The following is a 23,811-nucleotide window of genomic DNA, read 5'->3' as shown; positions in this document are numbered from 1 at the left end:
GTTTGGGCCTACCTAACAGCTTTCTGACAAAAGAAGAAAGGAAGAAAATAAATTTTTTTAAACAAGAGGATGAACAAACTATAACATCTTTTTGAAACAAGTTTTCTTACAAGTTTTTAACTTCTTGGTATAGGAAATCTGTTCTTTTTAAGGCAAAAGCAATAATAGCCCAGCAAAGAGAAACACATTCTCTTTAATAAAAGTGAAATACCAAATGATTTTCACTACATGGACTTTCACACAAATTAATTATCATAATGAACAATTAACTGGATTATTGGTTCTGTGAGAGCTTGAACTGCATTCTATATTTCATTAACAATGTCTTGTATAATACTGTAGGTCAAACGCATTCCATAAATACTTTTTAAATTAAGCCCCTCTTGTTCATAAAGAGGTCACAGAAAATTAATGAAATTCATTAACAAAATGATTAGTCCCAACTATAGGATATAAGATACAAATTTAAAGCCCAACTTTTCAGTATTACAGCTATTCTGCAAAGCGGGGCTGGCAGCTTTTAAATCCTTCTTGAAATAGTGACTCTTGAGATGGTTATAAGGCCATTACTCTAACTGCTAAACTTAATACATAATCATACGATTATTAATCACAAATTATACTTACATCAAAAGTTCCACCAATCTTCGACAAACTCCAGAATCAATGACTGCTTGAATTTTATCATTGGGTCCATCGGACAGATAAGAAAGGGCCCAACACACATCTGCTAATACATCTGGGTCACTGCTAAACAATAATCGTGACAGGACATTTAAGCAGGGTGAAACCTGGAAGGGAAGAGCCAATATTAAAATTTTTTTCTATCTAAAACCAAGTTTTTCTAGGAAAATACAGAACTCATTTTAAAACAAAAAACTTAACGCCACAAAAATACCGAAGAAATTAAAACATTCTATTGTTTTAAAATTATGATGATATATGAACATGACCCTGATTCCTATTAATCTTATATCGAATAAGGTATGTGGTAATTTAATGTTTTTTAAAAAAATAATGGAATATGTATTTGGGATCCCCTGTCTATGTCTAAATCATACACACATATCCCCCAAAAAAGGCATACCAAAACTGAGAGAAGCCAAAATATTTCAGTTAAATGTTTAATATAATGAGTATGGAATATGATCTAACTTAAAAGAATTTCACTTCACTCATTACATGTACCTTACTAGAACCAAACCTAATAATCATTTGAGGAGTGAAGGTGTACAAAATACCAAAAGAAATCTGAAGGGTTTTTAAATGGAAGTCACGAATAAAGTGTACTACTTCTTAATGTACTGCAACTCCAAGTCTTCTATTAAAAAAATACACACATGAAAATAGAGATTTTTACTCTCTCGAGCATTAATACTATAACTAATTAGTTCTGAGGTGAGCAAGTCACTTTATCTCAGACTCAGTTTCCAAATCTGTGAAACAAAGAGGCTGAATTAGATAAATTCTATGGTCCTTCCTGTCTTAAATCAGACAAAATTTAAACACTACTCACTAGCTGAGTGACCTTGGGCAAATTACCTAACATCTCTAAACCCCAACTTATAATAACCCCATCTGTAAAACAGGGATAATACGGTACTGTTAAATTAGTAAGCATGCATACGGTATCTTAGAATGGTGCCTGGCATATAGAAATCACTTAGATGTTGGCTCTCTTTATTGCTATGATCAATATTGATTCTATATTCCTTAAAGTTTTTTTTTAATTCAGCAACCAAAAGTATCCCTTAGCCTCTCTCCTCAGACAAGAGCCATATGTTAAATGTGCTACAAATAAAAAGCAATGTCTTATGTTCTAACATTTTATTTATTTATTTTTTTTGAGGAAGGTTAGCCCTGAGTTAACTACTGCCAATTATCCTCTTTTTGCTGAGGAAGACTGGCCCTGAGCTAACATCCGTGCCCATCTTCCTCTACTTTATATGTGGGATGCCTGCCACAGCATGGCTTGACAAGTGATGTGTAGGTCTGCACCCTGGATCTGAGCCAGCGAACCCTGGGCCACTGAAGCAGAATGTGCTCAGTTAACCGCTGTGCCACTGGGCCGGCCCCTGTTCTAAATTTTAGATGCATTTTCTCTTTACTATTTTAAAGATTGCCATTATATAAACTATAATCTTCTGAAAATACTTATCATCTCTCCTGGGCCCTCCCTGTAAGGATGACCCTAGGGCCCAGGAACATAAATCAGTTCTCTCACGAAGTAGACGTGTTCATCTGTAAGTTAGTAAACAGAATCTGCACAACTAGATCCTTCCCTGACAATCATGCCTCCACCCTTGCCAACCATCTCCTCCTCCTTGAACACGGAAATGTGAGAATCAGTTTTTAAAGCAAATATAAATTTTTCAGTAAAAAAAAAAAAAAAAATCAGTGTAGTTGATATATATCTTTTTACTGATTTAAAAAAATAATGAAATACTACAGACTTCTAGCTTTAAGAGACCAAAATAAAAACATTTCTGGCCCCACTATCTTCTCAGAAACAAGAAAAGAAGAAATAGAAATACAAATCCCATCTTTAAGAAGACTGGTAGACATTTATAATCCAGCCCACAACATATGAAGATGAAAGTGAATAAAGGAATGCTGACTTAGGTCATTTATCCTCCAACCATCACCCCAAAGTGCCTTAGGTACCAGGTATTACAGAAGGCAGGGAAGAGGCATGGTGCTAAAACAGAAGGAAAGATTAAAAATTTAAATGAGAAGCAGGTTAGACTCTGGGTCCCTACCGCACAAGCAGGTGTCTCACATTCTTTTTTTTTTTCACTTAAAATTTTTTTTTTGTTTTAATTTATTATGAGGCTAACATCTCCGCCCATCTTCCTCTACTTTATGTGTGGGACGCCTACCATAGCATGGCTTGCCAAGCAGTGCCATGTCCGCACCCATATAGGTCCTCATAATTTTTAAGAGGGGAAACGGGTCTGGAGGCCAAAAATTTTGAGAACCACTGTTCTAGGCAGAAGGAACAACTAGAACAAAGGTAAGAGCGTTCTTTGTGAGTTTGAGAAACAGCAGAGGCCAGTGCAGCTGGAGTGAAAAGAGAAGGAAAATAGTAGGAGACAGGTAAGAGAGAACAAAAGGGCCAGATGATAAAAATTCTCATAGAATATTTAATAATTTTATCTTTCACTCTGAATAAAACATAGATAACCATTGCAGGGTTCTGAACAGAGATGTAGCATGAACCAACATTTTAACAGGAGCATCCTGGCTGCTCTGTTGGGAATAGAAAATGATGGGTGGGCAAAGAGAGAAGCGAGATTTGTTAGGAGGCTACTGCAATAACCCAGGTGATAGAGATGGTAGCATGGTCCAGGTGGTACGAAGGGAGATGACATATTTCCCTTCTCAGTATACTATTTTTAAAAGTTCAAAACCTATAGAAAATTTGCAAAAAATAAGTACAAGAAATACTCAAATGCTACTCACCTAGACTCATCAGTTAACATTTTGTTACATTTGCTCTCTCTCTCCACATAAAAAAAACTTCTACTGGTTTATTTGAGAACCAACTGCAGACATCCTTATGATACCTCACTCCTAAATACTTTAGCATATATCTCCTAAGAAAAATGGCATTCTTCTAGATTCTTTTATCACAATATAATTATCACAACCAGGGAATTTTACAGCAATGTAATACTATTATCTAAGATATAAAGCCAATCCAAATTTTTTAAGCTAAAACTTAATACTGAACCATCATTTAATCAATAAACATTGCATTTATTTGTTACGTTTCAGTGTCTTTTAAAAAAATCAGGTTTATCAAGGTATACATTACATACAGTAAAATTAACTTTTTAGATGTAGTTTTAATGAGAGTTTTGACAAACGTATACAGATGCATAGCTACCACCCAATCAAGATACAGACTATTTCTATCACCCTGAAAAGTTCTCTTCTGCCCCTTTGTAATCAACTTTCCCCTCAGGCAATCATCAGTCTGATTTTTTGTTTCTTTAGTTTTGTCTTTTCCAAAATATTGAATCAATGTCTTCGCCAAAAATAGAATCATATGAGGTTCAGCATTTGCATGTGGCTTTTTCACTTAGCTTAATGTTTGTGAGATTCATTCATGTTGTCGCATAGTAGTGTGTTCCTTTTTATTGTTGAGTCATATTCCATCATATAAACGAACCATAATTTGTTTATCCTTACACCAATACACGTACATTTGGGCTGTTTTCAATTTTTAGTGATTATGAATAAAGCTGCCATTAATATTAACATATAGGTCTTTTTATAGACATACTTCATATTTCTTGGGTCAGTACCATATTGCTAGAAAGTATAGTAAGAAATTGCCTGTTAATGTGTCTGTACCACTTTACATTTCCATTAGCACTGTATGAGAGCTTCAGTTGCTCTGTATCTTGTCAGCACTTGGAATTGTTAGTTTTTGGATTTTAACCATTGTATAGGTGTGTGTCTTTACTGCTTGTTAATCTTGAATAGTTCCCAGGCTATCTGTGGCCCTTCACAACACTGATGTTTTTAAAGAGACTGGGAGATTTATTTTGCAGACCATCCCTCGATTTTGATTTGTCTTATTGTTTCCTCATTATTAGGTTCGGTTAAACATTTCTGGCAGGAGTCTTACATAGGTAGTGATATGTTCCTTTTAGTCACACTACATTTGAAGGCACATGTCAGTTTTCCCTTTATTGGTGAATGTCAAGTTTAATCACTAAAGGTTAAGGTATTGGTGTCTGCTAGAATTCTCAACAGTAAATATAACTCCCTCCTAACTCCTATGTAATTAATAAATACTCTGTAGGGTGATACTTTCAGATCGTCTGAATATCTGGTTCCCCAACAATCTTTCACCTGAAGGTTTTAGAATTCATTGATGATTTTTGCCTAAATCAATTACTATGGTGGTTGTCTTTTCTAATAGCCCTTTTGCATGTACTAGTTGGCATTCTTCTATAAAAAAGAGCCTTCCTCTTTGTATTCCAATTTTAGTAGTAGCAAAGACTTGTAGATTCTTTTTACTCAATATTTTAAAAATCTCTCCTTTCCTTATTCATTTTGATCCTCAAATAGTACCAAGTTTGGCTGGAGGGACACTTACTTCAATATATTTTAGAAGTAGAGGCAACTGAATTTTCTGATGGAGTGGATGTAGAGTATGAGATAAAAGAAGGCAAAAAATGTTGCAGGTTTTCATCTGAGAAATGGAAGATAGAAATTCCACTAACTGACAAGGGAAATACTGTTGGCAGAGCAGGATTTGGGGAAAAGAGGAGGAGTTATGTTTTAGATATGTTAAGTTTAAAATGTCTATTAGATACACAAATAAAGATGTTGAGTTTGGAGCTCAGAAGATTTGAGTCAAACACTGAAATCTGAAAATTACTGGCATGTGGATGATATTTAAAGTTATAAAATGGGTGAAATCAACAAGAAAGTAAGCGCAGATAAAGATGAGAAAAAGCTGAACCACACACTTTGTACTCTCAACTGTAGGAGGCAAAAGACAAGACAAGGAACTAATAAATGAAACTGAAAAGGAGCAATCATTGAGGTAGAAGCAAACCCAAAAGAGTGTAGTGGCCTGAAAACCGAGTGAAAAGAGACTGTACAGGTGGAGGGAGTGATGAGTTGTGTTAAAGCAGGCAAGAGATCAGGTAATGTGAAGACTGAGACATGATACTGTACTTTAGCAAGATGAGGTCTAAACATTGACTCCTGGATTTCACAATGTGGAGACATTTGTGTCCTTGATCAAAGTGGTTTCAGAGTAGTGACTGAGGGAAAACCATGACTGGACTGGATTCAAGAAACAATGCAAGGAGAGAAAGTGGACAATGCAAGAATAGATAAATGAGGAACTTTGGTGTAAAAGGGAGCAAAGAAATGGGATGGTGGTTAACAGGGAAACTGATAAGAGCCCCCAGGCATTAAGAAAGATTTAATATGGGAGACATAATGGCATATTTTTATAGGAGGGAGAAGGATGTAGGAGAGAGGAAAACAATTGCTAATGTTGGAGAGAGAAAGGAAATTGCTGCAGTGAAGACCCTGAACAGGGAAGACAGTAAGCTATGCAGTATACAAGCAGATGAATTAACTTTAGAAGAAGCATGGGAGGGGCCAGCCCAGTGGCATAGTAATTAAGTTCACATTCTGCTTTGGTGGTCCAGGGTTTGCAGGTTCAGATCCCACGCATGGACCTACACACTGCTCATCAAGCCATGCTGTGAGGGCACCCCACATACAAAATAGTGGAAGATTGGCAACAGATGTTAGCTCAGGGCCAATCTTCCTCACCAAAAAAAAAACAAAAGCAGCAGCAGCAAGGGAAAAATAATGAACAATGATAGAAAGTATGATAGATAGGTAAAAATGATGACAGGATGGCAAATGTGGTGACAATTATCTATGGAAGTTCTCTTCCGAATGCTTCAATTTTCTCAGTGAAGTAGGAACCAAAGTCATAAGCTGACAGTAAGGATGAAGGAGAAGGAAGTAGAGGTAGGAGGACAGAAGTGAAAATAAGAAACATTCTAATTGATAATCTTTCTTTTTGCCAGCTATTAAATAATGTCTATTAGCCAATATTATAAATGTGAATTGGCCCGAAATTCTGATTACAACATGACTTCTCAAGATTTATGTAACTTCTCAAAATCCTTAACATTCCATGAGGTTAATAACTTTAAAAAGGAAGCTTAGAAAAACATGGTTTAGACTATCACATAACTATAAATACATAATTTATAAATTATAAATTTATAAGTTTCAGTATCATTCAAATAATCAAATTCTCCATGAAAAACATACTACATAAATTTCAAAGGTATTATCATCAATATGAGAAAACTTGTAAAAAATGAGTTATTTATATAAGGTGCTTGTTATTACAAAATTTTAAAAATTTTTCACTGCTTGTCTATAGCTAAAGAACTCTTAAAAACCACATAATATAATTAGAACAAAACCATCTAAAAATGTAAATATTTACCGACATTCTAACAACATCTTATTGGTAAGACAATAGAACTAGATTGGGAATTTATTAATAATCCATTCCTCTAGAGCAGAATACTAGTAGATGAGGAAAAAGATATTCTAACAGATAAAAAGTACAATGAGAAAGCACAAGGCACTCCAGAATAGTTACTATTTCAATTTTACAACTAATAATGTATCTGGACGAATTACCTTAATCTTTTTGAGGGCTTCAATTTCCTATAAATGAAAAGAACTAGGCTAGAGGATCATTAAAGTCAACTCTAAGACACATAAACATCTAGTGACAGTGGTTGCCTCTGAGGACAGGAATTCATGGAGAGTGGGGGTAGAAGACAAACTTCCTTTTCACTGTATATCTTTTGATTTTGTATATGTGCAAATATTGTCTAGCCAATCAAGAAAATAATTACAGAAAAAAGAATAAAGTCCCTTCAATCTCTCAAAACCTATTATTAGGAGACAACAGTTTATGTAGACAGATTCCTTAATTTGTGGACTTTACTCATACCTTACTGAAGTTTGGAGGAGGGTTTTTGCCTCTACATAAATTTGAGAGGGCCCACACAGCATTTCTGGTTGTTGTAAGTCTGTTTGAATTTGTTAATAACCTGCCAAGGAAAAAAAGGGAGTTGTCATTTTACATTCATTTTTTTCTTTTTAGTTATTTTCTACTATGATATAAAAATTCTCAATATATTTTATAAGGCATTCAAACTGATCTGGTAACATAGGAAAAAAAGTTTTTAAAATTCATTATATTTCCAGAAACAAAAATAAACATACCACAGCTCTATTTTTAAAATTTTGATTCTACGAACAGATTCTTAAAAGACATCAAACATGTTCAAAACAAAGGGTGTTATGGGAAATTAACTTATTTCTATATATTTTAAAAAGAGTATTAGATTGCATTTGTTTTGACCATGAAAAGAATATATTAAGAAAGAAGTCAGGGTCAAACTGAATGAAAATAAGATATTGAGAAGGGAAGTTGTTTTGTTTTGAACAGACTGCTTGTCTTAGTATGTTTGACCTGCAACCTGCTAGAAGTAGAGAGAACCTAGGTTTAAAAAAAAAAATCCCAGTTCTGGAGTGATATTGGCAAAAATGGTGGAGAATGGAACTCCAAGGGTCCATCTCTCCCCAGAAACACTGAGAAAACTTGCAAACCCTATGAGAATCAACTTTATTGGAACTCCCAAAGATAGTCAAAAATTTACAGTAACCAAGAAAACTTTTAACCAGGAAAAGTTTGAAACATGGTAGGAGAAATTTAGGCATTTTAACTTACCCTTGCCCAGCCCCCTCTCCAGTCGGCAGCAGACAAAAAGACAACAGCCTGAGTTCCCACTGTGAGCTCCTGGTTCCAAAGGGAGCAAAGGAGACTTTGCTCTAAGGAATTGTGTTTGTCTGTTTTGACCTGCCTGGGAGTTCCCCGAAGGACTGATGCAAGGGGCTTGCCTTTGTTATGCCTAACTGGGAGCTCTCTCAGGGTGGAGAAGTGGCTACATAAAGAATGTTCCTCAAAAACACTGAAAGGCAAATGAACAAGGTGCTGAAATCTAGAGCAAATGATAATAGCTGAGGCAAACATGCTCAAAACCTGAGTGGAAAAGCCAGGGGATGAGATACTTTGAGGAATAGGGATTTGAAAAGTTCTCACACATACCAGACCATTTAGAAGGCCACACACATACCCAGGGCAAATTGGATGCGCAGAAAAAACCTGAGAAGACCTTAAGCTTTCATTCCAGCTGACCTTTAGGCTCAATGCAAGCAGAAAGTGAAGGCTAAGTCATAGTTGTTGATCTTGTTAAACACTGAAGGAATGACCCAACCCAAAGCCAATATGTAAAGATCTAGAGAGTTTTCTCTCTCTGTCTCTTTTTTGGCTCCAGACATTTAAGGCAATCTCTGCCTACAAACCATTAGCTAACCACTAAGTCAAAGGACCAGAGACTTCAGAGACTGCACATGACAAAGAATACAGGCTTTAGAAAATTCATTAAAAAAAGTTTCCAAACAACTACAACAAGCAGCACTAACAAACCATGGAGGGGGGGAGAATCTGGTTTCCAAAGTTGCCATATTACAATAATCAAAAAGTCCAGTTTTCAACAAGAAATTACAAGGCATGCAAAGAAATAATAAAGTATAGCCCATTAATAGTAGAAAATATAAATTAAAAGAAACTGTCTGTGAGGAACCACAGACTTTGCATTTACTACACAAAGACTTTAATTCCACTGTCTTAAATATGCTCAAAAGAGGTAAAGAACTCATTGACAAAGAATGCAAGGAAATTAGAATGATGTATCAGCAACTAAAGAATTATTAATAAAGAAATTGAAATAAAAAGAAACTAAATTATAGAGCTTTAAAGGACAATAACTGAGAGTCTGGCCCTGTGGTGTAATGGCTAAGTTTGGCGTGCTCCACTTCGGCAGTCCAGGGTTCATGGATTTAGATCCCAAGCGTGGAGCTACACCACTCGTCAGCCATGCTATGGCAGTGACCCACATATAAAGTGGAGGAAGACTGGCATTGATGTTAGCTCAGGGCTAATTTCCCTCAAACCAAAAAAAAAAACAAAAGAGGAAGACTGGCAACAGATGTTACTCAGAGCTAATCTTCCTTAACAACAACAACAACAACAAAAAGTACACTAAAAAAATTTACTAGAGGGTTCAGTAGCAGATTTGAGCAGGGAGAATAAATAATTAGCAAACCTGAAAACAGGTAAATTGAAATTATTCTGTCTGAGGAGCAGAAAGAAAAAGAATGATTAAGAATGAATAGAGTCTAAGAGACTTGTGGGACACCATCAAGCATATCAAATACACTTAATAGGAGTATGAAAAGGAGAAGAGAATAAGGAGCCAAAAGAATATTGGAAGAAATAAAGATTGAAACATCAATTTTGATAAAAGATATGAATCCACAAACTCAAGAAGCTAAATGAAATGCAAGTAGGAGACACTCAAAGACATCCACACCAAGACACATTATAATCAAACTATCAAAAGAAAAAGACCAAGAATCTGAAAGCAGTAAGAGAAGTGACCCATCATGTACAAGGATTCCTCATTCAGATCAACAGCTGATTCCTCATCAAAAACCATGGAGGACAGAAGGCAATGAGATTACATATTTAAAGTGCTGAAAGAAAAAACTGTCAGCCAAGAATCTTATACTGAGCAAAACTATCCTTCAAAAACGAAGAAGGAAGTAAGATTCCCAAAATAACAAAAGCTGAGGAAATCCATCACTAGTAGATCTGTTTTGTAAGAGTAACTAAAAGGAGTGCTTTAGGCTGAATTGAAAGGATAATAAATAATAACTCAAAACTAGATGAAGAAATACAGAACACTGCTAAAGAAAACTACATAGGTAAATATAAAAGGCATTGTTATCATATTTTGGCTTGTAATGTCTCTTTTTTTCTGTATGATTTAAAAGACAAGTGCATAATAAATTATAAATCTATGCTAAAGAGCACACAATGTACAATGATGCAATTTGTGACAACAACTTAAAGGGGGTGGGACAGGGATGTAGAAGAACAGAACATTTGAATAATACTGAAATTAAATTGGTATCATAAATTGGATAATTGGATCACAAAGCAAGTCTGATATATTTAAAAAGATTGAAATCATACACAGTATTTCCTTTGATGAAACTATAAATCACAAATAGAAGAAAAACTGGAAAATTCACAAACATGGAAATTAAGTAACATACTCTTAAACAACCAATGGGTCAAAAAAAATCACAAGGAAATTGGAAAATACTTTGAAATAAATGAAAAAGAAAACACAACATACTAAAACTTACAGATTTGCTATATTATAAATTGAAGTGGAATTAAATTAAAAAAACAAAGCTGTCAGTATATATAAAATCTACAGTAGTAAAAGGCTTACATTTACTGAGAATCAAATGATTTAGAACCAATTAAAACTCAATCAAACAGAGTTGATAAAATCATACATTAACAGAAGTTTTATATTTACTTAAGCATTAGCTAAATGTGAACAGCAGATAATCCATAATCTTTATAAGCTAATGACAACTTTTTTCCTTGTGTCCAACTAAAGGGAGAGTATCTGGGAGCTAACTTGACATAACTTTCTTTTTATTATCTGTCTCAATTTTTTAAATGAAACTTTGAAACTTTCATTTTCAATTTTGTAATCTGACTCTTTCCTGATATGTTTATAACTAGCAATACATAGCCGGATACTGTTTTTCTCCACTAGAGTTTTATTTTTCAGTTTGATTTCTTTGGTCATGATTAAAAGCTCCTTAGAATACTTAAAGAAATTAGACCTAAGAAATGCTTACTTACTATTTCATAAACCATTACCAACTTGAGATATTAACAAATAATATAATGACCTAGAGAAAGAGAAGTAGAAATAAAAAGAGAAACAAAGAGCTCAGTTAATCTACAAACCATATAATCAGGCCAGAAAAATCTCAAATTCAAAATTTAAAAGATGCCTCTAATACTACAAACTTCAAAATGACTCTGATATTGAACTCTAAATCAGTACTTTCTTTCATAGTTCAGTTAAACTCTCAAATACTATTGAAAATTAACTTTGGATAAGCCCAAAGTAAATGGAATTACAGTGAGTGGTTCAGTGGCCTGCACAAAGTAGGTATTCAAAGTCAGTGGAATGAAATCATGCTGAGAACTCACTTCTGTCTACAGAAAGCTACTCTCTCTAAAAAAATTAAGTATCTTTTGCAAACTAGCATCTAAAAATTTATTCTTCCTACTCAACTCCTTAGCTTGGAGAGGTTGGAGAATAACACAGAAGTAAGCCTAAATAAAGATCCTCTTGGTGAATGATAGCCAAGGTAGATAAAGAAACTTATCTTTCAAATAATTCTGTCATTTCTGTAAAGGACTTTACATTATAGGGTAATTTCTGGAAAAAAAAAAATGTGTAAAGTATTTGGGGAAAAAAACACTAGATAAGTCATTTTAAGTAAAACTCTAAGTTTGAAAGAAAAATCTCTTATGATCTTGTTCTCTTAGCATTTCAAAATCAAATGTAAAATCCTACCGATATCCTAAATACACCATCTGTTCATGTATTAAAGAGTCTCTGTTTTAGCAATATTTAAATTTTTATTGTATTAAAACTACTATATATCCTTGTTTTGTAGAATAATTATTTTAGCACAGTAACCATCAAGTAAGCACAAGTGATCACAGTGAGTATGGCTTAAGAGGGCATAAATGACACAGACACGACACAATTTGAAACATTTTTTTTGTTTTACCTACTTTCTAGCTATTGCAGGCATGGTTGAACATAAGCCAAATTTAAAAACATCACTGAAGAACTTAATTGCATATGTAGAAATATAGTGGAGAACATAGTTTTGTCTTCCAAAAGTAGTATTAATTTAATTGTGATAAACTTAAAGTACTTACTCTAAAAGAGGTGGAAGTATGTCACAATTCAAAACAAAATCTCTGCACTCTGCATTGTCACCAGCAATATTACCAAGTGCCCAAACAGCCTTATAAAAATAAGAAAAAAATATGTTCTTATGACATTATCTTTTATAAGATGCTCTATGTTAAGAATGAGATTTTAGTACATAAAGAACAAAGTGATAGTTTTCGAGATGTGAAAAAAAAATGTTAGTAGGACAATAAGAAACAAAAACTTTAAAAATGCCACTTAATATTTTTAATCAAACTGAAAGAAGCCATTTAAAAAATTTTCCTTACATACTAGTGAAATGCTTAATGTGTTCAACAAAGAGCATAGTTTGTCTACACTGAATCTACATGGAGAGGCACAACCTATCTATTCACTGAATTTTCCAATTACCTATACTAGAGGTTTGTTCCTATGCCAAGAAATCACCTAATTGGGAAGGGAAGATCTGGAAAAGAAGGGAAGGAGAGACAAATCATAGAAAAGTAAGGTAAAGCTAATATGAGAATTAGTTTGGACTGATCCTTGAAAATACATTTAGAATTAGTCCAGGTTCATTGTAACTTTTAAAATAAATGGTAGTAAAAGATCAAATTATTCACTTATGAATTCCAATTAGGTGAGAAATTACACAAATTTAAATTATTTTATTATATTCTCATTTCAAATTTTTCATGTATGTACAAAATTAATGTTACTTTTTCAATTGGGAGAATTTTATTTTAATGTTTAAAATATGAGTTAACATTTTTAACATCTACTCTAGACTTGTTAATTTTTTTAAGAAAAATTTTGAAAGTAATGACATTTTCACCCCTGTGAAGTCTAATATTCTGTTGGTGCGGATATCAATTGGTATAAATTTTGGAGGTCAACTTTGAAATATGTAATAAGAACTTTAAAAAGATTTTATCTTTTGACAAGGTAAAGTCATTTTTCCCTAATGAAATAATAAAGAGGCATATAAAGACTGATATATAATGATGTTCATCATATTATTAATAATACTAATAAGCTAGAAATAAACATAAATTGAGGAATAGATAAATTATGATACATACTTGAATGGATATTGAGTAATCACTAAAATTTTCTTGGAAGAATAATTAATGCAACAAGAAAAGGCTCCTAATATTAGTGCAAGAAAAATTACATAAGACTACACGGATGAATGGAACGGTAGAAAGATCAACAGATCAATTTGCATAAAAATAATTAAAGAGCAAAATACCAAAACATCTAATTTTTTTTAAATGGTACAAATTATGTGTAATTAAATCTTCCTTCTTACAACAATTATGAAAATTTATTCACAGTTTATTTAAAAATGGTTCTATTTAAAATAATGTGATATTTTTAAAAGAAACAACAAAATAATCTATGCACATGCAAAAAAAAACGAGTCAGACTGGCCCAGGTTTAAAACCTGCTCATTCATTCACTGTGACTTTGAGTAAGTTACTAACTTTTCTGGGTCTCAGTATGCTCTTTTATAAATGGGAACAATAATTTCCATGATAGCTGAGATCACACTTATAGAGAACCCAGGATTATGCAGGAGACAGTTCATTCTTCCTTCTAATTTGATGCTGAATAGAAATGACTGCATTTTAGCAAATACAATGTACAGGCAATTTGCACAAAATGAATTTCAAATCATAATCACAATTGGTACTTTCACAAAAAAATTAAAACCTAGTAAATATAACAGTGCAAATTAGAAACTTACCTGTTCCTGAACATCTTCATGCTCTGAATTAAGAAGTTTGATGAAAATTGGAACAGCTCCAGTTTCGATCACTACCTTAGTATGTAGAAAAGTTCCAGATGCTATATTAGTTAACGCCCATGCAGCTTCAAACTAAGGAAAGATAAAAGTAGAATAAATGAAAGCACCAAAGAAATGTCAGAAAGGGGAAGAAGGGAAGGAGAGAGGGAGTAAAGACTGAGATGGACAAGTATGAAAGAAAGACGGGCCTATGATTAGTAAGATTCAATGTGAAATCACATTTCACAGATGAAAATCCTTAAAAAAAAGGGATTCTTCAGTCTGGCAAAATAACAACTGAGAAAGAACATAATGAAAATTTACAAAATCATGAATAAAAGAGCACATTAGAATTCATAAGTAACAAAACTCCTAATGTTTACTATTAAAGAGCCAGGTGTTCTAAAGCTAGCAGTTTGAAAATAAATTAGACTACTTAATAGAGGAATAGTATATATATGGAACTCAGAATCATAAAAGGTACTTTTGTTTCCCTAGTGATCATCTAGTCCCACCCTCCTCATTTAAGAAACAAGAAAATCAGAAGTCCAGAGATTCAGGTGCTTTGTTCAATGTCAAAGAGTTAACCATTAGTAGAGCCAGGAGTAGAACTTGTGGTATTCTTTTAAGCAGCAGAGCCTCCGGCAAGTTATTCATATTAATTCAATCAGAGTTTGAATATACTTATATATGATGAATTTATAACAGAAACAACTGGGAAAATTCAACTTGTGGCTCCCAAACAATAAACCAGCAAATTATTGAAAATGACCAACAAATCCACAGGAAAACAAGTGACTATAGCTTTAAAAATATTTGACATAAATAGCCAACTTTTCACATTAAGGCAGATATCACTATGATTAATAAAACTAAAATTCACCCAAAAGCATTACTGAAAGGCATGAAAAGTACAGTTACTATTATGTATGAGACTAAGAAAAATCTCTAAGGGAAGGATTTATATTAAAAAATAAAAAAGAGATCACATTCCTAATCAATTGTAGATAACGAAATAAACTAAAGGACAAATAAAAAGTTACTCCATAAAGTTATTCCTGGTATCCCCAGGAGAAAGCATTAGTCAAGAGTGGTCAATTCACAAGACTACAGAACAAATAATTAACAGAAAAAGAGTAACAGGAGTAAGTGGGGAACTGTGGCAAACTGGAAGAGCATGGCTATGATTTAAACAAAAAAAGCAAAAAGGAGAAAGGGAAGATAGGCCCCCAGCCTGCGGCCTCTCTATTAGTTAGATCAATGTTTTGAACTAGCATGTTTCACATGAACTTGGGTAATATGGTATAGCATATTGCTGCCCCAAGACCATAGTGATGAATTTCATTAGGCTTTAATTACAGTGACTAATAAATGATCAAGTTCCCAATGTTCTTCTTCACTTTTTTTTAAGATTTTATTTTTTCCTTTTTCTCCCCAAAGCCCCCTGGTACATAGTTGTATATTCTTCGTTGTGGGTCCTTCTAGTTGTGGCGTGTGGGACGCCGCCTCAGCGTGGCTTAGATGAGCAGTGCCATGTCCGCGCCCAGGATTCGAACCAACGAAACACTGGGCCGCCTACAGTGGAGCGCGTGAACTTAACCACTCGGCCACGGGGCCAGCCCCTCAATGTTCTTCTTGAATATACCATGCTCTCTGCACATGCTATTCTCACAACTTGAAATTAATTTTCCTCTTTTCAGCCTGCCAAACTCTAATTCATTCTCAAGACAAGCCATGCAAACTTTGTGTAGTCTTCCTCGACTTCTCCTAAACACATAAGTTGCTACATTCTCTGTGCTCACAAAGCACTTTATAGTTATGTCATAGCATTAAGCATACTATGTTATTGCAGATCTGTTTATGTGTTTGTCTTCCTCAACAAAGAGTGAAGAACTTTTGCAGAGAGTGACAATCTCTTACTCAATATCTTAACTACAATGCCTTACACAATGTATGGCTCAAACTAGCACTCAATTTTATTTACTCATATTCACTCATTTGCTCTTTCATTCATTTAGAATTAAAGAGCCAAATAATAAACTAGGTATCAGGAGGCTTCAATTTTAGTCTGGACGCAGAGCTTATATATAAAGCAAAGGGACCAGATGTTATGATCTCTAGTCCTTACAGCACTAACACCTAAAGACTTTGAAAACCAATTGACAGTAAGACTAAAACATTAATGAAGTGGGCTTTTCCTCAGAGACCCTTACTGTAAATATTCCCAATAACTTTTCAGCATAAAAGTCATGATGGGTGACATTCACATGTGGAACAGATTCCTTTGCTTTTACCTAAAATGTGAGGACCTTTCCCAAATTATTCAGGTAAGTGGAACACTATTCTAAGTTGTAATTTCAACAGCTATTACTCGAATATCAGTTAACAGTTATCCATTCTGACTATACCATTGATAATTGAGCTGCAGGTCTCGTGCAATTCCTGATAAACAGATATAATTCCACCCTGCACTCTTACTTAAAATATATATAGCAATGAAAGGCAGGAAGAACAATCTATTTTTTAACAGTAAAATATTTGCAAACTTCAGTAATTTACTGTAATTTACAGTAGCCAATTATTTGGAAGAAATCTTAAAACTGTCCCTATGGTATAATTGAGAAGCAAGGCTCTTTTGGACAAACCTAACTTTGGTAACATTTTTAGTAAATTACACTAATTTGTTTTTTTTTGAAAAAAATAAAATATCAATAGATAATAAAAATGTTTTAACAGGTGAAAGAGTTTATACTAAAAAGTTACAACTAGTAAACTACAAGCCAAAATAAATTTAACCATTAAATTAACATTTCAGTTTGAGGTTTTCTAAAGGCTGACAACTACAAAATTTTTATTAAAATTAGGAATGATTTTATATACTTTTCCCCAAAATTGTTTAATAAAATAATAGTTCCTAGAAGAAACTAACATTGCAACAACAACCAAGGCAAGACAGTTGGTACTACCTTTTCCTTTAGTTACCAAGTATTTACTGAAGGCTTATAATATATTCAGTTTTGTGGAAGTATGGCTTTTGCTAGAAACTTCAACCATATGTCATTTCTAGAAAGAGATTAAGAAAGAAAACTATACAACTCACTTGTAAAGTACAATTTTCATTTCTTTCAAGAAATTTCACAAATCTCTGTACAACTCCTGGCTTCTGTATAACTTGATCTATTGGTGGATTAGGTTCTAAAAATTAAAAAAGAATGAAGTTATTATACAGACACAAAAAGACAATGATCAGCTCTCTGCGTCAATTAACAGGACACACAAAATAACTCTTTCCTATGTTTTACTGACCAAGTTTATTTAAAACCCTTGGCTGGGTGCAACTCAAGACGACAAATGTTCTCATAATTGCAATGCTTACTGCAAAGCAAATTATTTTTAATAATAATGATGAGAAATAATGATAAGAAAATTCTAAAATATTTCCTACACAAATATTTAAATTTTCTAAGTTGAAGGCTATTTAGGAGGTCACCTTCACAACATGAAATTATTTCAGTCCAACACTCAAAACACCAACTGAGGGATAAAGTTCCCACTAATTCTTTATAACACAACCCTCAGTGTCCAAGGGTGTCTCCTTCACTATCAACCATGAATTGCTTGTCTCAGCCAGAAGAGGTTTTATTTTGCCAGAGTATTATTTATTATTTAGAGAATGCTATAGGACTACCTCGAACTCTTGATATATTTTCATGAAATGCAGAGGGCTTGTGAAAATCATAAAATCTCTAAGAAACTTTAAAACAAAGATATTCCAGCTACTGGCAATCTAGGGACCAAGAACTCTTTCTTCTCCCTTAGCTTCAGCAAATGTATCCTCTTGTGGGTCTCCAGTAATTTCTCTCTTGTATTCCTTTGGGTGAGTTTCCTTCCCATTATTTATTTTCTTCCTAGAACATTTACCTATTTTGCTAATTCAATTGTCACTTATTATTATCATTTGTGACAATTCACAAACTTAACTTTCATAACTGAATTCTTCTCTCCTAGATTCTAGATCGTATTTTTAACTGCCTATTGGCCACAGTTTTTTTTCACACCTTCTTTAAAATGTAGTATAACAAAGATCAAACTCATCACATCACTATGCTTATTCCTTCACTTTGTCCTGTGCCCACCATTTGAATCCACTGCTGAGTTATCTCTCCACCTACCTAGTCACACAAGAGAAATCTCATTTCCACTTTGACTCACTCTTTCCTTAATTTCTGTTTGAACATGTTACTGATCACAAATAACTCATACATAAATGTTAACATATTGTATTTATTCAGTAGAATGAATAAATGAGTGGTAACCATCAAACATCTGCACAAATCCTGCTTGTTTGATATAAGAAAACCTTATTATTAAGCTTTAAGTAGGCTTAAATCTTAGAAATAATGTTCTCAGTTGTTAAGAAAAGTTTACTTAGGAATGGACTTACTTCTTTCTTTTCTTCTTTTTTCTACAAATTTGCTATCCTAACTTGATCAAAATTAGAGATTTCTGCCAGGTTAGTAAAGGTATACCCATAAAGTTTTATTTGGGTGTTCTAAATGAAATGCCTGGATTCTTCAAAATGCAAATTCCAGAGCCTAGCTTAAACTGTTGTTATAGTTATAAAATACCAACAGGATAAAACAATATGTATTATTAATGCTTTTACTCTCCACCTTTAAAAACATCAAAACAAAATTATAAAGTTGTAGTTACCACCTTCACCTTCTAGTTCTTTCTTTTTCAAAAAGAAAATTCTAAATCTACTATCCTCTTTTTATTTTTAAGGGACAAAAATTTTGTCTTGTTCTTTTTATTTGAGGGGAGAGACAGAAGAGATTGAGAGAAGGAAGTAAATGCAGGATTTTCTGGTTAGAGGATGAGAAGTGGGTAGCGAGACCGTCAGCTGTATCTATAAATGTAGATAGATACATATAGATAGAGATATGATATATACATAGACTTAAGAACGCAAATAAGGTTTCTTCCTGGAGAATTAAGAGCAACACATTTATTGTTACTTCCACCTAAAAGTAAACAAAGTGCATTTAGATCATCAGCTAATCTAACAGGTATCATGAACTATTAACTTTCACATTGGCATTATATTAATTGACAGAATAATAGCCTACATATAATCGTATAAAGGTGATAAACTATTACGGAGAAGAGTCAATATGGCAATGTAATCATAAGTAACATACGGGAATATCTGCTTCAGCACTGAAAACTAAGCAAGAGTCAGCCACAAAAAAAAAGATTTGGAGAAATTTCTATAAAACTAGGATTGAAGAAAATGACAACTTGTGATTTACATCCATGAGAGAGGCCATGATAGGGAAGTGAATAAGAGATTCTAGCAGAATGTCACTCTCATGACTGACATCAGAGGAGTTACAGTTCTAGTTCCAGTTCTGATTCTAGCTCCTTTCCCATGTTTCCTATAGTGATGGATCAGGTAAAATTAAAGTCAGTCAAATATTGTTTTTAGGTCTGATGAATCTGCCAGGAACTCACATTAATCAGTAAAAGAAAACATCTATAACGCCTGTTTTATGCCCGCCATGGGCAAGCATAATCCCACTATGAAGAAACAGAAAAAAATCACTGATTTATGAAAAAGATGATACAGTTTAAAAGAAACAGAATACCCTGAGGAATTAAGGCAAATAAGGATAAAATCTTATGACCAAAGAATTTAATAATGGGGAAGCTGTGGTATGAAAACACCAGTGGCAAACTCTAACATTCTTAAATAGAACTAAATCTAAATAAATTCTCCTAATTGGTTATAATATAACGCATGTCAAAAAGAAATCTTGAAAGAGAATATGATCATGTAAAAAATAATTTAAAAATATTAGTTTGACTCAAAAATAATCCCAATTACAGAAACAAAAGCTGTGGAGCACAGTGAGGAAGAGGAAGCCATTCTTGACCATGTAAGGATTTCCTAACATTGCTAAGCTACTTTAGCTTGGAAGATAGAGAAACAAAAGTTGTTAGTATTTATGAACAAGTACAATAAGAAAGCAAAGGCAAGAGCCTTGTAATCTCTGCTGACCTGAATACAAGATTTCTTTCATTTCTCACGTGTTACTAAATTCTGTCTCTCTTAGGAAGATAAGGCAGCTGTGCCAAGGCATTTTCAAAACCTCATCATTTCATATATACAGCTCAATATAACTAGAATTACTAACGCTATAAATTCTATACATGAAACACAAGAAATTTTTATCAACTCAATATAAAATTGAACAGGCAATTATGAATTACAAAGATCAATAATTAAAGGAAAATATTCAACCTGAGTATCTAAAAAGTACCACACAATGAGCTATTACCTAAGCATTGTCTTCTTTTTTAAAGGTAATTGTTGGTAAGTATATAGTGAAATGAATACTTGTCAAACTGAAGATGGGAGTATAAATTAATACACTGTTTATTCCCTCTGACCCATCATTTCACTTTTATGAATTTATACTAAGGAAATTTTAGGTTGTACAAGGATTTATGTAGCATTGTTTCTGAAAATCAAAAACTGGGAAAAAAACTAAATGTTTGATTATGTTAGATTCATTCTCTAATGTTATGTTGTCATTTAAAAAAATCACGTCTGAAAAATATTTCTACAAGAATTTAAAAATATGTATCTCTAACTTTGTTTCTTGGTAGTGGGACTAATGATTTTTACATTTGCTTTTTAACATTCCTTTTTTTTTCCTTTTGGTGAGGAAGATTGGCCCTTAGCTAACATCTGTTGCCAATCTCCCTCCTTTTGCTTGAGGAAGATTGGCCCTGAGCTACCGTGTATGCCAATCCTCCTCTATTCTTTTTGTATGTGGTCACCACCATGGCACGGTTTGATGAGTGGTCTAAGTCTGCACCTGAGATCCGGGCCCGTGAACCTAGGATGCTGAAGTGGAGTGCGCCAAACTTAACCACCTGCCACCGGGCTGGCCCTTAAAATTCTTTTATATTTGCACGTATTATACAATCAACACATGTTACTCTGGTAACATAATGTTTAAAAAATAGATATTATTTAAAAATACATTTTAAAGAAAAATTAAGACCTACTGGCAAAGAGAAGTGCCTTAAAATAAAAAATATCTAATAATACTAAGTACAAATACTAAGTACTAAAATATCCAATAAAACTGTACTACAGAATCTTCTATTATCAAATAAGCATGCTAAAATAATTCTTGCCTTTAGAAAGGAGCTTTCTAAATTTCTGTGTTGCTGTTAGTTGTTGTTCAGCATTATTAGAAAAAATCATCTGAACCATATCTGCGGTAATAACTTCTTCCTAAAACACACAAAAGAAAATACAATTTATGATTTAAATATTTCACATGAATAATGCTTGCTGTATCCACTGTCTCTGAAATATTATCGGAGTATAGTCTAAAATACAATTTTGTAATATCTACCTCTGGAACAGGTACAGTGGAACTGATATCCGGATCTTGGATAGGACTTTCTAGCATAGCTTCATCATTTCTGGGCAAAGAGACATTTCTGCGTTTGAACAACTGTAATAAAGAGAAATCACTTTATACATTGAGCTTTCCATAAAACACTGAATTCCCATTAAATTTTAGTTTTCATTTAAGTGAACAAAACCAACCAATAATTTTATCATTTAAAATTCTAAACATTTTAGTAGTTTCCAATCATAGCAAGAAGACTCAAATTATCTATGAGAAGTTAAACTTTTTGGGCTAGGTTAGCTCTTGCCCTGCAGAATGCTTTGCGCCATTCTTATTCTCCATCTTTTACCAATAGCCCGGCCCATAAGTAGAGTACACAATCACATTTTACAGCATTTGAAAGAGTACATATGCTCACACTGGATTATGAGATGTCTAAGAATTTTTCTAAGAAAATCTTAAAAAGCAAATCTGTTCCACGGGCGAGATAACATGTGGTATCTTAACATAGTTAGTATATCAGATTAACAAGGAATAGAGAATACTCTCAGGAAAGATAGCCCTATGCTTATTAATTCAGTAGTGGATAAAAATAAAGAAAAAAACAGACCACAAGAAAAAAAAATTGTAACTACGTGTGGTGACGCATGTTAACTAAACTTACTATGACAATCATTTTGTAATATATACAAACATTGAATCATTATGTTGTACACCTGAAACTAATATGTTATGTGTCAATTATACAGCAATAAAAAATAGTTTAAACATCAAGTTTTATTTAGCACTATTTATTGAAAAATATAAAACTGAACCGATAGTATAAATAGGGAATTATGAATTACAAAGTTACTTTTTATTGAAAAGTCTGGAGGAAATGTTACAGCTATCTTGTTTCCAACTGATTATTTTTAAAGTAGTTCAGAAAAATCCACTGATAATTTTTTTTTTTAAAAGATTTTATTTTTTTCCTTTTTCTCCCCAAAGCCCCCCGGTACATAGTTGTATATTCTTCGTTGTGGGTTCTTCCAGTTGTGGCATGTGGGACGCTGCCTCAGCGTGGTTTGATGAGCAGTGCCATGTCCGCACCCAGGATTCGAACCAACGAAACACTGGGCCGCCTGCAGCGGAGCACGCGAACTTAACCACTCAGCCACTGGGCCAGCCCCTCCACTGATAATTTTTATTGTTTTTGCCATAATTTTAGTGCCTAGTACAGTTCTGAGCACCTAATAGATGCTTAAGAAATAGAAGTTAAATTCATGAACAAATAAATGTTTTGTTTGAAAAAACCAAAAAGGAGGAGGAGGGACATGGTACGGTCACTGACGGAGATTCAGAGGTACATCTTCTAAATCAAAATTGAGGAAAAAAGTCTGGCATCATGTTCTTTTCGATAGATAAATAACTGTTCTTCAATCTGTACACAGTTCTCTTTCTAATCATTCATTCAACATTTTTTTTTTCTGAGTACCTACTATAATATAGCAAGGACTGTGCTAGATACTACAGATAGGGAGACGACAAATCACAATCATATTTCTAAAACAGGTCTTTCTCTGCTTTCTTAATTGCTAGTCCTTTTCACATATTAGATTTAATTTGTGTGAGGACCACACCCTCCTATTTATAAATACTTCTAAATTTAAGTATATTCTGGAATGAAAAATGTTGAGATGCAATCTTTTAAATGATTCTTCTATTCCTTACGTCACATATGCAAAGTTCACACAGAGAAGGCTGAGATCTAGATGACAACACTATAGGAGGAACAGTGTAAGGAGCACAGGAAGATGCCTATAACTAAATAGGAGCAAGAGCTACAAAACAGAAAGCAACAAATGAATATAAGCAACATTTTTTAGGGGGCAAATTTTACAAGGACAAATGGAAGTTATCTAAATAGGCTCAAGAGTAAAAATTTCTTAGCAGTGGGGTAGAAATATAAATAACATAAAACGTTTACTAATGAAACAGCAAAGCCATTCCTGTCAGTGATTAAAAAAAATAGCATAGGATTCTGATTCATGAATTTGCTGTTATTCCTGGAGACTAATAAACTAAAAGAATAGATTTATGTATATTCAATTTCCTAAAACACTTTTTCATTTAGAATTATTCAAAAATTAAC

At 33.4% G+C, this 23,811-nt stretch overlaps 1 protein-coding gene across 5 annotated transcripts in view; it reads right to left on the bottom strand.

The window, feature by feature from the left end:
* The window catches only part of KPNA5 (karyopherin subunit alpha 5), a 40,862-nt gene that overhangs the window by 14,243 nt on the left and 2,808 nt on the right, over window positions 1-23,811 (bottom strand). For all 5 annotated transcript variants that reach the window (XM_014866132.3, XM_070496758.1, XM_044757290.2 and 2 more), the window contains 7 exons: window positions 21,681-21,782; window positions 21,457-21,556; window positions 17,348-17,442; window positions 14,209-14,340; window positions 12,467-12,555; window positions 7,523-7,622; window positions 628-791 (listed from right to left, as the gene is read on the bottom strand). In XM_014866132.3, coding sequence (XP_014721618.1) covers window positions 628-791; window positions 7,523-7,622; window positions 12,467-12,555; window positions 14,209-14,340; window positions 17,348-17,442; window positions 21,457-21,556; window positions 21,681-21,782 — 782 coding nt within the window. The remainder of the gene's footprint in view (window positions 1-627; window positions 792-7,522; window positions 7,623-12,466; window positions 12,556-14,208; window positions 14,341-17,347; window positions 17,443-21,456; window positions 21,557-21,680; window positions 21,783-23,811) is intronic.

The sequence above is a fragment of the Equus asinus genome, chromosome 24 (genome assembly GCF_041296235.1).
Source record: "Equus asinus isolate D_3611 breed Donkey chromosome 24, EquAss-T2T_v2, whole genome shotgun sequence".
NCBI lineage: Eukaryota > Metazoa > Chordata > Mammalia > Perissodactyla > Equidae > Equus > Equus asinus.
The sequence above is the reverse complement of the archived record's forward strand: the minus strand, read 5'-3'. Positions and strand labels throughout refer to the sequence as shown.